This window comes from Ambystoma mexicanum, chromosome 9 (genome assembly GCF_040938575.1).
Source record: "Ambystoma mexicanum isolate Mex_15411 chromosome 9, UKY_AmexF1_1, whole genome shotgun sequence".
In the NCBI taxonomy this organism is placed as follows: Eukaryota; Metazoa; Chordata; class Amphibia; order Caudata; family Ambystomatidae; genus Ambystoma; species Ambystoma mexicanum.
In genome coordinates, this window is record NC_090931.1 from 1,502,326,656 (window position 1) to 1,502,340,433 (window position 13,778).

The 13,778-nt window shown below is 42.9% G+C and overlaps 1 protein-coding gene across 4 annotated transcripts in view; it reads right to left on the minus strand.

Moving 5' to 3' along the window:
* LOC138489332 (zinc finger protein 436-like) overlaps nucleotides 1-13,778 on the minus strand; it is a 60,171-nt gene that overhangs the window by 35,962 nt on the left and 10,431 nt on the right. For 3 of the 4 annotated variants that reach the window (XR_011274780.1, XM_069617036.1, XM_069617035.1), the window contains exon 2: nucleotides 5,982-6,090. The exons of the other annotated variant lie outside the window; for it this stretch is intronic. Coding sequence is in view for 2 of the 3 variants with exons in the window: in XM_069617036.1 (XP_069473137.1) it covers nucleotides 5,982-6,090 (109 nt within the window). In the remaining variant the exon portion in view is untranslated. The remainder of the gene's footprint in view (nucleotides 1-5,981; nucleotides 6,091-13,778) is intronic. 4 annotated transcript variants of the gene reach the window in all.

The following is a 13,778-nucleotide window of genomic DNA, read 5'->3' on the forward strand; positions in this document are numbered from 1 at the left end:
CATGCCTCATTCTTTACAAACCTGTGAAGATTTCAAATGGGCAATACTTACAAAGGTTAAGGGGATTAACCAACACACCATGGACAAAAGACTAATTAATATGCAACTGCAGTTCACTTTCATGACACAAAGCCACATTAACGGACTCAATGAAAATGTACAATGGCAAAACCTGTAAATTCGATGAAGAAGAGAGGACCGGTCATGAGTTTATAAACAATCCTTGGGTTGACTCAGAAAATTCTGTACATGTTAGATTACATCAAACATACATTTCACATGTAAATCCATTACAAGATGGAGCCCCCTGTTGACATAGACAAGCACAAGACTACTGGAAGCATGTGACATTGTCACATAGTAAGACGTCACTACGTGGCACTACGTACCATGCAACCCCATCACGTGAAGCCCCATACTGACACCATTCTACCGCCATGCTCTAATGCAATGCCCCACTAAAAAATACATACCTTTTGCTGAGATTATAGGTGCAAATCAGTAAGGCCGCCAGGTCTATTCTCCCACCATTAACAAAACTTTAAAGGTCAGTCTTACTTATCACACAATGATAACTAATCCTATGATACATTGGGATATTTATGTCACTTATAGGGCTATTAAGCAATCCTTTATTTTGTGCCTATGAAAAAAAAGATCCTCATTACAAGTATGGCGAAGCGGTAAAAAACGTCTGTAATGCAGTGGCAACTCCATTACCACTGCATTACTGCACCGCCGTACTACAACTTTGGTGGTGAGGCAGAAAAAAATAAACCTCCAGCAACATGCAGGAGGCAAATCTGCTGCCTTAATGCCCAAAAACAGAAAAACAGTGGAATTACCGCTGGTGGAATTACCGCAAGTGGTAATTCTGCCGGAATCCCCATGGAGACATATGGACTCCATAAATGGTGACGAACACCGTCATACAACCACTTGTAATCCGGCGGTTATTTCGCCAGAACAAGTGGCAGTAACAGTAATTTTGATTGGCTGTATTCCGGCTGATTTACTGCCGGAAAACGAGCAAACTTGTAATGACGCTCAAAGTGCCTAATCACACGGAAACAACAAGAATTGAACATACCATGGCCTTTACATCCACTCTTCCAAAGAACAATTTAGACAAACACATCTGAAACGGTATCAAGGTAATTAATATTGCCAATTACCTTAAAAACTCATTTACTTTAATAACAATTTTTTATATAAGATTTTTTTAATTAAGTAAATTAGAGTTACCTGTGTCATTACAGGTTAACAAAGCAAAGAACCATATGTCGCACATGACAATAAGGAACCACTAGAAGACAATGGTTTCCAGGTAATTGGAACTCTGCATATTCACGTAATGAGGCACTAAACTTAAAAGGACTGTAAATTGAGCCAGGCTTTTCTTTATTTCCCCTACAGCATTACAACCCCACAACAGGCTATAAATACACATCTAAAGAGGCTGCCGAATAATAAACCCTTACACCCCCTTTCTTCAGAAAAGGTAACTGTTACTACCTAGGAGATAAGAAGTTCTCCACCTTCTCCTACATGGAATGTAGGCGTTACATATCATTTTTGGGATATTCACAGAACGAAGACTCACTATGCCATTGACAAAATAAGTGAACAACGTGCAACATTTAGTCAGGTGTATTATATAAAAATACAATGGGAAGATTGTACTTCACATGTATAATCATCAAGATAACAAGAAGTTGGTAGACAGCAAGGTGTTAACACGCCAACCCCTAAAGAATGTCTAGCATTATGAGCAGTGAAGGACAGAAACGTGTCATGTTGGGTTCAGGTTAAACCCCTGAAGAATGTCCAGCATTATGAGCAGTGAAGGACAGAAACGTGTCATGTTGGGTTCAGGTTAAACCCCTGAAGAATGTCCAGCATTATGAGCAGTGAAGGACAGAAACATGTCATGTTGGGTTCAGGTTTATCCATAGATTGAAATCTATAGTTACCAGGTCTAGTATAATAAACTTTAATAGTAAGTAGGCTTTTTCTTTTAAATGTTTTTTACATTTTTCTATCCAGTTATATTTTTATGGCACATGTACGTAACACTGAATGTTGTTTTTGATGTCTTAAGCAACCAAAACAACTTTCCGTGTTACTTAAGTACTCTCTTCACAAATTTATGGTTTTCCTATAACTAGAACCTGTGATGTGTACGCTAATTATAAATAGATCTAGGCATTACATATGTTGGCAATATGCAGTTTAAGTGTACATTTGTCGATTAATCAATAAAATGATATCAATTCTAGAGGCTAGTCAACTGGAAAGTAATCCTTAATAATACCCCTTTTACATGAAAGAGATATTTGTATTATTACAGTTTTTGCTCCTTCCTTCTTTTTTTTATAAATACCAGAAGCAGCTGGAGTGTTAATGTGAGAAACACATGGGATATAAGTTACAAGTTGAGAGAGACCCAGAGACGACAACACAATCTGTAGCAACACTCAAAGCGCCCATAAATAAGCCTCTCTGCACTGTGCAGCAATGAAGCCTCAGGGACTGTAGAAAGGAAGTGCAGACACAGTAGCACAGTAAGCAGTGGAAGAGGTGTTCAGAGATGAGAGTAGGAGAACATGTGCAAACAGAAACACAGAGATAGAATGAGAATCTCGGAGAGGAGTGAACACATGCACAGACACACCAGTGAAAAACATGCACAGAAAAACGTTATGAAAACGCTAGCATTAAGCAGGATAGGGCGAGATCAAGCATTGTATGTTAAAAATCCAACTAGATTGTTTAAACTATTCAATTAAAAACATTTGATCGTATTGTACTCTCGATGTAAGAGATAATGCAGTAATAACAGGCGTGACATGTTTACTTTTTTATTCTCAAGACTGGAACATAAAATCGAGATTCTCTGTATACGATAATGATTTGAAGCTGAAGAAATGCACGTAGACAGTAATAGAGCTAATGAAAGCAACAACGCCACTAGTAATTGCTAATTCTTTATTCTGGTAACCGACAAGCAACAATGAATGCCATCTGAGGGTATGTCAGCAAGAAAACACAAGGGCAAACATCTCCTCTCAGGCATAAACTTGCAGCAGTATGTGTAAAGATTGGAGGGGGGGGTCTGTACTCCTGCTCTCTATATGGTAGAGGACAGGCACAGAGGAACCCAGCTAAGAGTCTCTATTTGGTCGAGCAATCAAGGTCTAGCTTCTCAGGAGGTGATGCAGGCTGGTTCTTAAATACAGTGTAGTCCCCAAGCACCCACAAAGGAATGTCTGCACACTATTAGTTAAAACACAATCTTTATATAATTTATGTTCACGGTCATGTACAATATCACGATAACTCACTTTGTACTCGGTTATCTACAATGGCAACCTACATGGTACCACAATCACTATTCAATCGCTTTAAAGTGCATCAACTGTACGATTTTTGGCATGATTAATGGAACGTTTCCCTATGGGATTGCGCCATCCTAAATGTCACAAATCAGTTTGTAAAGGAAACCAACAATAGAAATAAGAGGAAAGCAGTTGGTTAGAACAATTGGCAGAATACTGGCCCCATTACCTAGACACAGTTCTGTGTGGAGATCCCCCCCCACCGTGGCAATCTGTAGAATAAAGATATATCACAAGCCCAGTACATACATTGTTCACAAGAGTCTTTCCATTAGTTCAGCAACCCCAAAGTACCTGGTGTTGTAGAGTTCCTCGTCGGAAAATCGACAGCCCTTTTTAAGTGCACTCCCTTTAAGGAAGGAGCCACGGTTCTTCGAACGTCCGGCGATGAACAGGGTGAACTACGGCGGTAAAGCAGCAGCTTCGTTCCTAGCGGTGCTCGTCGACAGCGGAGCGTAGACGTCCTGCAAGGAAGAGGCGTGCGGGGCACCTCGAAGTCGATAGTTCAGGACTGCAAAGAATTTGAAGAACTATGGACCAGCAAGGGCGTTGAGTCGTCCGGCATCTCTGTGGTCTTTAGGTGGCGGGAAACCCACCGGTGGATGCTCCTCGGCGCGTCAACGGCCTCGACTTTATCCGGCGCGACAAAGTGGTCGACGGTGCATACGAGAATGTCCTTGGAGCAAATCTTCTTAGGCAACGGGAGCACTGCGGCTCCGGTCGGCGGCGGTGGTCGCCGATGGTGACGGACAACAGTCCGGGCGCTTCTCCTTGGGATTCCGCGGCAGTCCCCGTCTCCGGTCGGCAGCCTTTCGTAGGTCTGTCTACCAGGGAGCTTTGGCAAAGATCAGCTGGTGCACATTGGTCCCTTGTAGCTCAGGGAGAGGTCTCCTTACCAGGTCCTCTCTTGGATCAGTTCTTGGAGACACAACCGCTTTCAGATCGGCGAAGTAGAGCAACAGCAATTCTTCTCTTCCAGTAGGGCTTCAAGGTCAAGCTTCAGTTTCAACTCCAGTTTCTCCACAGCTTCTGAACGATTTCTAGCAGTGAGAGGCCCCAGATATACTAGTTGATCTCCCATTCATTCTGATGGGTCACGCTCAGGCAACCAATCACTCAGAAGGGCAGTCAGCAGTCAGTCACTCATAACACAGAATGTGGATTCAGACAAGTATCACGCCATTCAACACTACACACTGCATTCATACCGGTTTCGGGCAGGGCTGTCTCAGTCATTGTGTCAAACACCAGATATCAGACATCGGCAACAAGAAGTGTATATATTTGTCACACACTCCATTCACGCAGGTCCCACCCACAGGTGTACCCACAACATACGGTTGTTGGGAAGGCTCCAGCCAGTCTGGTTGGCACTTCCCCACACTACCATATATGCAACTTCCACACAACAGCCAGTCAGGGAGAAGGGACAGAGTCAGGGCTTCCCAGGACTTCGGGAAGATCAAGGTAACAGGTGATGGAAGGCAAGAGGCCACGGGAGCCATATTGTTTCAATTGAAATCTACCGATTCCAATGACAGGGCCTGGGCATCCCAAAATGGAGGACGCTCAGGGCACCAGTCATTTCAGCACAGAGCTGCCACCAGCTCGTACCCTGCTCTGTGGGCCACCACAGGTGCCCAAAAACATACACTAGGGGCACAGGCTTGCACCCCCACCCATGGGTGACATAAGGGTAGCCCATGGGTCTGTACACTAAATCAAAAGAGAGCTGCACCGCCAGGGGTCCCACATGAACTCCTGCGGGGAAAACACAACATACAACATGATAAAAAGCAGTGAAGGACAAGGATACGGAGGCCCTGTCCCTCTGATGTATTCCCAGCATCACAGTATACAAGAAGAAAAAACAATTGATACCTGGCTGTTAGTTGGAATGTTTTGCAGATGTACAAGACAGAACAAAAATAATGCAAGTATTACCCTTGTCACAATACACTTGTGATGCCTTTGCACAAACATTTCCAGAATTTGCTGCTGCAAGGACACCCGCGACAGCTTTTCCCATGTAAAATATGCAATCTATTAAATCAAAATTAGACATAGTAAAAAGACTTCCTGTCTCTGTGAGGAATCAAATTCTTTTTGCTATGTCTGCTTAATCTAATAGTGTTCAAACACAAACTTGTACATACCCTCCTTTACACCCCAATGCTCTTTACTTAACTCTACATGCATGTCCAGGCCGCGCATTAGCTACCACGTCATCTCCTCCACTAAAACACTGCCTCCTCAGATGGGATTCATCCACCCATAGGATTGAATGGTTGCTGTAATTTGACCATTTGGTTCAATGGGTGGGAGGTATTCCCCACCGGCGGGATGAAAAGAATGCAATCATAAACCTCATACTGAACAACACCGCTGCTGTTTCTGCACATAACGCTATAAACACAAGAATGTATAAACATCAGCTTTATGTGGGACTCCTTCTGCCTAAAGGAGTTGCAATAGCAAGAGGCAAAACACCCAATATAATGGCACTGTTGCAGGACTATGAGAAAGACGTAAAGAAAAACTACTCTGTATGAAAGACCGCATTCGCAAGTCATGGAACATTACCCAGCGAAAGCAGAGCTTGGTGAACTTCCTTCATCACATTCCTGTAAAGCTCCTTCTGCCACTCCTTCAAAACATTCCACTCTTCTTCAGAGAACCAGGTACGAACATCCTGGAAGGTGGCCATGTAACAGAGAATTGGTTTACAACATATTACATAGAATGAATCATCATGCGGAACTTAGCCGTCAATAAATACATTGCACCATCATATAACAAAGAAAAGAACAGCAGCGTTAAATAACTATGTACATCATTAAAATACAGTTGCGTGAAGATGCAAATGAAGGATTCACATAAAGGGCAAATGCAGATACAATTTTCTACCAAGACAAAGCGGTCCTAGGCTGGACTCATATGCAGTGAGCACGTTTTCTCCCAACAAACCATACATGATTTTTATTACTCTGATTACGGGTAATATTAGAGAATTTTGGTTACCCAAGAGGAGGTTGCTGCCAAAAATATTCACCATTACATGTCTCAAAATCATGACCAAATGGCTCAAACATCCTACCTCTAAGTAGGACGGTTGCCTCACAATCTAGAAGTAGATTTGGCCAAGTTTCAAGCACGTTAGAGCATTTCCAGAGGCGGCCGCCTCGACCTGATAGAGCAATGCCTCTGTGTGGTCCCATAAAGCCTAAGGTGCATAGTATATTAAAATGAAAGTGCTTAAAGTTCAAGATTTCCAATCAGATTATCAGGTATGGTGTTAATTTTCCTTATTATATTTGTGCAATGTTTGTCCACCCTATATTTATAAAGTGAGTCATGTTGAAGGGTCCAATAAGATTGACCTTATTGGGGTTATCAATTAAATCCTCAATCAATGACACTTTCATTCAGGTATTAGAAGCCTTCTGATCTAAATTGGCCTAGGAAGACAGGGATTTTTCAAGACCACCTGGCACATATCTTTAAAAAATGAATTAGTTGAGGGATTTAAAATCTTTCCAAAAACAGCTTTTTTAAAGCAAACAATAGAAAATATAGAGCAGGCCCGTTTCTACTCACATTAGTAAAATGGGTAGTGAAGATGATAAGCCCATCAAGCCTTCAAACGCATCCCTTTCCTCAGAGGAGTATTAATTACCGGTAATCCACATGTCAAAGTGATGATGCTTTGAACTTTATAAAACGCGATGAGAGGTTTGATGGCGAAGGTGCAATACTTGGAATATACTTTCCTCCTCTGGGCCACTAGAGAAAAGAGCTTGATTCTTAATCGAACGATGACATCATTTACCCTGCATCTCATGCCTTATGGATAACTGAAGTATACTAAATGAGCAGAAATATTTAGGGGCTTGTTGTACAAGAACTAAGTATGCTTCACAGGTTTCTTGTCATCCTTGTAGATCATGGCGGTGGACATTCGGATGTTAACATGAAAATAATGATCATGCATACAAGGCTCCAGGGGATGCAATACACACTGGCGCCTAGCAGCAATGTCTTGTCCAAACCCATAATGTAATCTGCAAAGAAAAGAGTCCCAATGAAAAAGATGATCGGTTTTAGGAGGGAAACATCCGATTAGGCTGAATTGTTCGAATAGGTCTGACAAATACAGATTAAATAGGCAGGGAGCCAAAATGCATCTTGAACCTATCAATTTCCTTGGAGATAGATCCTGAAGATATGATAGTGAACTGTATGTTAGTATGTGTATGCAATACAACTAAGATCTTTAACCCTCCCCCCCACCCCCCCTTGGAATATCCACAGGCGCAATCTGTCAATGCTGTCAGGCTGCGAAATTGCTGGTAGCTATTTAGCTACCGCTTCTACCCTGGGAGGCCTTTGTTAGCTTAAAACCAACTGCTTTTTGCTCCCCAGGACAACTGGTAACTTACAAACATGCACATCTGGCATTAGCTTTGAGCGTTTGAGAATTTGAATAAAGAAGAAGAATTAGAATACATCTAGTACAAATTTAAATGTAATGACTTGTACAGAATATAGAAAAAAGTAAAAGCGTGCATCACATGTCGAGTTATATTTGCAGTGCACTGTTTACTCGCTCCTGGTTCCTCAGTGGTAGCTCCTAGCTATTGAGGGATGACCGACCCCCAGGAGCTGGTTTTAGCCCCTGCAATAATTTGATAATTAAACCATTGAGGGAGTTGTTCCTGCCATATTATATTCAAATCATTTGCCCATTTTGCCACATCATACAGGGCCAACTTGGCAAAGATGTTACTGGTAGAGTCCAACAGGGCTACTGGATGGTGTGACAAATCCCTTAGTGTCATCACTTCTCCCTGGGGCCAGAGAGGTGAGGCCACTATCTGATAGTGCCCCTAGAGGGTGGTAATCAGCAGGAGGATCCCATGGCTGGGTACCCCCTCTGCGGGAGAAGGGAGGACTATCAAGAGGGAATGTGGTATGTCAACCACCATTCTGCCCTACATTATGCACTCCACAACATGGAGAAGGCCCAAGTACCTCCCTCCACTATGTCTCCTGTATCTGCTGGTAGTAACTTCATGCAGTGAAGCCTCGTCTAAACAATGGAAAATAATGTGATGAGGAAGAGTGGGGAAAGTATGGAAGCAAATGGCTCCACAAGTGCAAGGCAATGAAGAGACCTACGCGGAACCACGACAAACATACTAGCAATTCGGGGTTCAAGAGCCGACTAACCATAAAAACTGACAAAGGATTTTCCTCCTGGTCAGTTCTGCCGCAGAGAAGCATTGAGCTGTGAAGAGAGGCGGCATAGAGGACACGTTGCAGCCCCAGACACCGTGAGAGCAAAGTTGGCGTCCAAAAAGGTGGACGAAAGCCTAAACTCACCTGAAGGCTGGGGAACACACCATCTGGTGGCAGGAAGGAAACCAACTCAGTGGCCCAGGTGAGACCCAACATGCAGGGAGAAACCTGCATGGTGGAGCTGCCAAAAATCGAGAGGTAACCGCGAGAGCCATGGGGAAGCCAGAGAAGCTTGCTGGTATTGCTGAGGACCAGAACCCTAGCAGACCAAGCTAGAAGTTACGCACAGGGGGGGCCGGGAAGGAAATGTGAACCCCTAGAGCCTCTGGTTGGGAGGAAGTGGGGAACCATCTTCTTTGTCCCAGTGAAACAAAACAGACATACCGGGTGAGAGAGCACCCCAAAGAAACCAGAAGCGAGATAAGGCCATGAGGCCCATGTATTGAGAGAATTGGAGAATTGTATATGCAAGACAATGGGCCTCATTCCGAATGTTGCGGTAAGGCAACAACGGCGCCGGTAGTGCTACCGGTGCTGTTGTTACCTCGCTGCAACATTCCGTGTATGCTCACAGGTGCCGCTCTGGAACGCCTGGTCAGACCAAGCATGCAAAGCGGCACCCTCAAGCATTACCGGATGGCAGCAACAGTCCTGTTATCAACGGGGCCGTTGTTGCCATCCTCCCCATTCCCATATGAGCCCCTATAGGGCTCATTGGGAATGGGGACATACCGGGTCCGGGTCCCGCATAAGGGATTTACCGGGCCCTCCAAGGTCAGAATGGCCCGGTAAGTCCCCTTTTGTGGGACCTGGACCAAGGTTTGGGGATAGCCATGCCCTTACTAAGGGCATGGCTACCTCCAAACTCGTAATGAGGCCCAATGCCTGGCAGGGAAGTGAACCAGGCCTCATTAAGATGCAATATACACTTGAGAAAAGGACTTGGGACCCACATAATGAGAAGGCCAGGGGAAGATATATTCTTTGGCAAAAGTTAAGAAACGACCAGGGGAAAAGAGAAATGTCCTTTGGTAAAAGTCAAGAGAAGACCATGGGAGGAAAGATATATCCTCTAGTAAAAATCAAGACATCACTGAAACAATTGAAGGAGTGCCTGGGAAAGGCATGGGGAAGAGAGAGATTCCCCCACCTTTGTTGAACTGTAAAGAAATGCTTGAGAAGGCCAGGGCAAGGGAAACTCCCCTACCCCTTTTTTTAACTATACAGAAAAGCCTAGTGAAGGCCAGGGAAAGGAGGATATTCCTCCATCACTCACAAACTGCCTAAAGTACCATTCAGAATGAGGCAGGCATCCTTCTGGAATTAGGGTTTCACCCATTTCTATAACTTTATTTTGAGTTGAAGGGGATGGGAATAGGTTTGGGACACAGGGCAGAGGACTATTTGATTTTGATTAATATTTCTGACATCATCCTTAGTTTTATTTGAGGCAGAGAAACCCCTTGTAGTTACAGGGACAGAGAGTTCTTCCTTATTTTTCAGTTAAATAAAGGTTTATGCCAACAAGCATGCCACCTTTGTGTGCCACGCCTACGTCTCCACTCTTACAATGGTAATTTTCCAGAATACTCTCATTGCCCTTTTCTTAATAAAATCGGAGCAGGGCAACTATGACACAAGGATAAAGGAACAACACATTCTCTATTGATTTTGATAGTTTAAATAAAATGTGGAACCGTAATGGGGAGTCACTTTCAAAATGGCAATAGGGAGACCATCTGCCCCCATTCGCTGACTGTCAAATGATGTAAAAGATCCTTTCCAATTGGGTGAGCTGGAAAATGGCTTTTGTGGGCAAGTTGTAGCCACATTTAGCTGTGTAATAGGTGTGCCAAGTATCTTCAGAAATGGAGTTCACATGCCATTTGAGAGGGGCCAGTATGGTGCATCTTCACCAAACATTTTAGAATGTTTAGACAAAGTGCTTAATAGCATGTTTAGATCCAAGTACCTTTTGTAATTAGAAATGGTAAGATTCTTGTTTCTATTGGTTAGAACCGAGAATAAATGGACATTAAATGTATAATGTCAGAGAGCCGACCATCCGTTTCTCTTAATGGTTAACAATATATTTATTAAGGCGGGCACTATGGGTAGCCCTGACATGCTCCTATTAAGTATAAGCATTAGGCATCTAGGGTCACTTCGGTAATTTTCTATCACAAAGAGTTTGTACAAAAATGTCTATTGCACGTATATGGGAGCAATTGAGCTGCTTACCTTTCTGCGAGGTGAAACGATATAGAAGATCACCAGGGATGTTCCCGTTCACTGTTGGAAAATCCCAGTCTTTCGTAAAAATTGGCAATGCAGATCCTCTCTTGAGGGCCAGGGAACAACCCATAAGATTCAAAACGATTAAGCAAACTAGTGTCCATTTTCAAATATGTACAAATTAGATCCCCGGCTACAACTATGCAGTTTGAACCAGTAACATTATACTATCCTAACAATAGGTGATCAATCGCTGAGAATAAACAATAGTATAATATTATCATAGGGTTCCAATAAGTATTAACAACTATGACTTGGACATCACCCCAGAGCATGCTTACTGCCATTATAGCTTCTAAAGTTGTATAGCATTCCTGAATGGAAGAACAAATGGAATTATCAAAGCCAATCAATAACCCGCTAGAAGGACGGCCCAAGGGACTCGTATTGGCTTTTTTCTTTTTAAAACAATGTAAAGCCATCAAAATAAGAAATTCCAGACAACGAAACCTCCTCGAAGAAGAATACACAACAACTCCTGGATTACAGTTTTTTTAAACTTATTTTTTCTTCCGTCAATGGTTTACAAAAAAAGTACACAATATGTACAAATAAAATCACATATGTAAGAATATATTAAATAGATCAGTTTAGACTCATGTAATGACGCTTACATTACGATTCTCTACATTAGATTTCAAGAAGAAGATGTGATATCCCCTAGTGTTCCAGCATACAACTCTCAGATCGATTACATTAAAGATTCTGACAGTTTGTACCATTTTCCCCCCTTGAGGACAGCAAAGTAGATAGTCAGGACCAATTTGGTGCAGTAAGTGACTTGTTTTCTTCATTAGCATAAGACACTGCCTGCACCAAGTGGACGCTGTGGCCGGCCAGGGTGCAGCTAAGCAGAGCTTTATCTCATTTAAGCTTAATATCCTCCATCACTCTTGGCCTCAGGCCCTTATCCAGAGATTTTGACATTAAAGGTTTGGCCAGTGGAAATCTGTCAATTCCAAGCTATAAAAAGGCTTCCGCCTCATTCATTATTGAGTTGTAGATTATTTTGCAGTTCAGGTGGAGAGCAATTACATCCACCATCATTTTATCCTCAAATTAAATTTGAATAATATCTCGAGACTGCAGACGATGACGAGCAGGAATCAGAGAATAGTGATAGAATCAAAACTAAGAAATCAGAGTCCTGGAAGATAAATTTAGGCCCTATAATTAAGGGCTTCATGTCTAGATAGGTGGCCATTTGAGATGGTAAAAACCTAGCTGCGTTTGAATATTGAGGCAACCTTTGAAGGTAGCATTGTCTTTTGTATCGGAATGGTAGAGTAAGGTGAACGACACCACTGAATGCTTATCCTGATTATCACAATTGAAGATCCATAAAGAAGAAAGCAATTTTGTAGAGAATGCCTGGGCATTTGTTTCACATATTTCTGTCCTTTGCAAGAATGGAAAGTATCGATCAATTGATTAGTGGTATTTTCCTTTTAAGCTGATTTCTTTTTACATTTGGATAGAGAAAGAGATTTAGAAATGTCTATTTGTTTTTCTTTCATTTCAGTGGTGAATTTGCAAGTTCGGAAATAACTGAATTTGGATTCACCAGGAATTACTACCACCGCATTAGATTCGATAGTCAAAGATCAAGAATTTTCTAGAGATGCATTTCCTAGATTGACGAGATGCGGCTTGGATGCTTAAAACCATTTTAAACGCCCCTCCAATACACATCATCTCTTTTCCTCGATGCAACCCATCTTCTCACTCACCTATTTTCTTTATTCATAAAACATCCTAAATTTCATCACACTTCCTCATCTTGCATCCACCCCAAGTGCCCCTCTACTTTGCAGACTCAACATCAGTATGCTTCTATATCTCACTCTCTTTATATCGCTCTTTGGAATGCACAATCTGTCTGGAACAAGACTTCCTTTATCTCTGCTTTCCTTTTATCCCCCATTCTCCTTCTCTTGACCTCATTACCCTTACCACTGGATGTCTCCCTCAGACTCTGCAACCCTTGCTGTCCTTCACAACCCTGCCTATACCTTCACCCACTCTCCCCACCCAACTGGTAAGGGTGGTGGAGTAGGACTGTTCGCATCTTTCAAACTTATCTACCGCTATTTCTCCCTCTTTGGAATACACTATCCACAATTGCTGCTATCTATGGCATTCATATCATATCATTTATTATGTCATATTACATCTCTCCATTGGCAACCTGGTGCCGCTGATCAAGTTATAGACCACCTCTCCCAACTAATTGACTCCCTTCCTCCCATCATCACGGTTGACTTTTACCTCCCCTCTCTTCACTCCTCTATCCACTGGCTTTAGTTCTTTTCTCTAAACCACTCGCTCTCTTCTGTCCACTCTCTGCCCACCCATTCAAAATGGTAGCTCCCTTGATCTTATTCTCATCTCCTCTCAACTCTCCGCCCAACTTCCACCACACTCACATGAATGCTCAAATCCACACAAACACCTCCCCAATCACTCATCTCTGCAAGGAACGCCAGATTGTGTGCTTGCACCGCCAGGAGCACACCCACATACCTCGCAGCCTCTATCTTATTCAGAAAAACTCACCTGTGTGCTAGATGCAGCACTAAGTACCACCTCTCCCAAACACTACGACAGGCCCCACTCACATTAGCACAGAGTTCAACCACTCACAAATACCAACTACTTTATCTTCACGCCACCGTCCCATCCCAGCCCCAAACAACCCCCACCCCACTACCACATCAGGACCCATGGCCGAAAAAGTAAAATCAACTGCCACCACCATTCCTACCTTAGAATCACCCCCTCAAACAT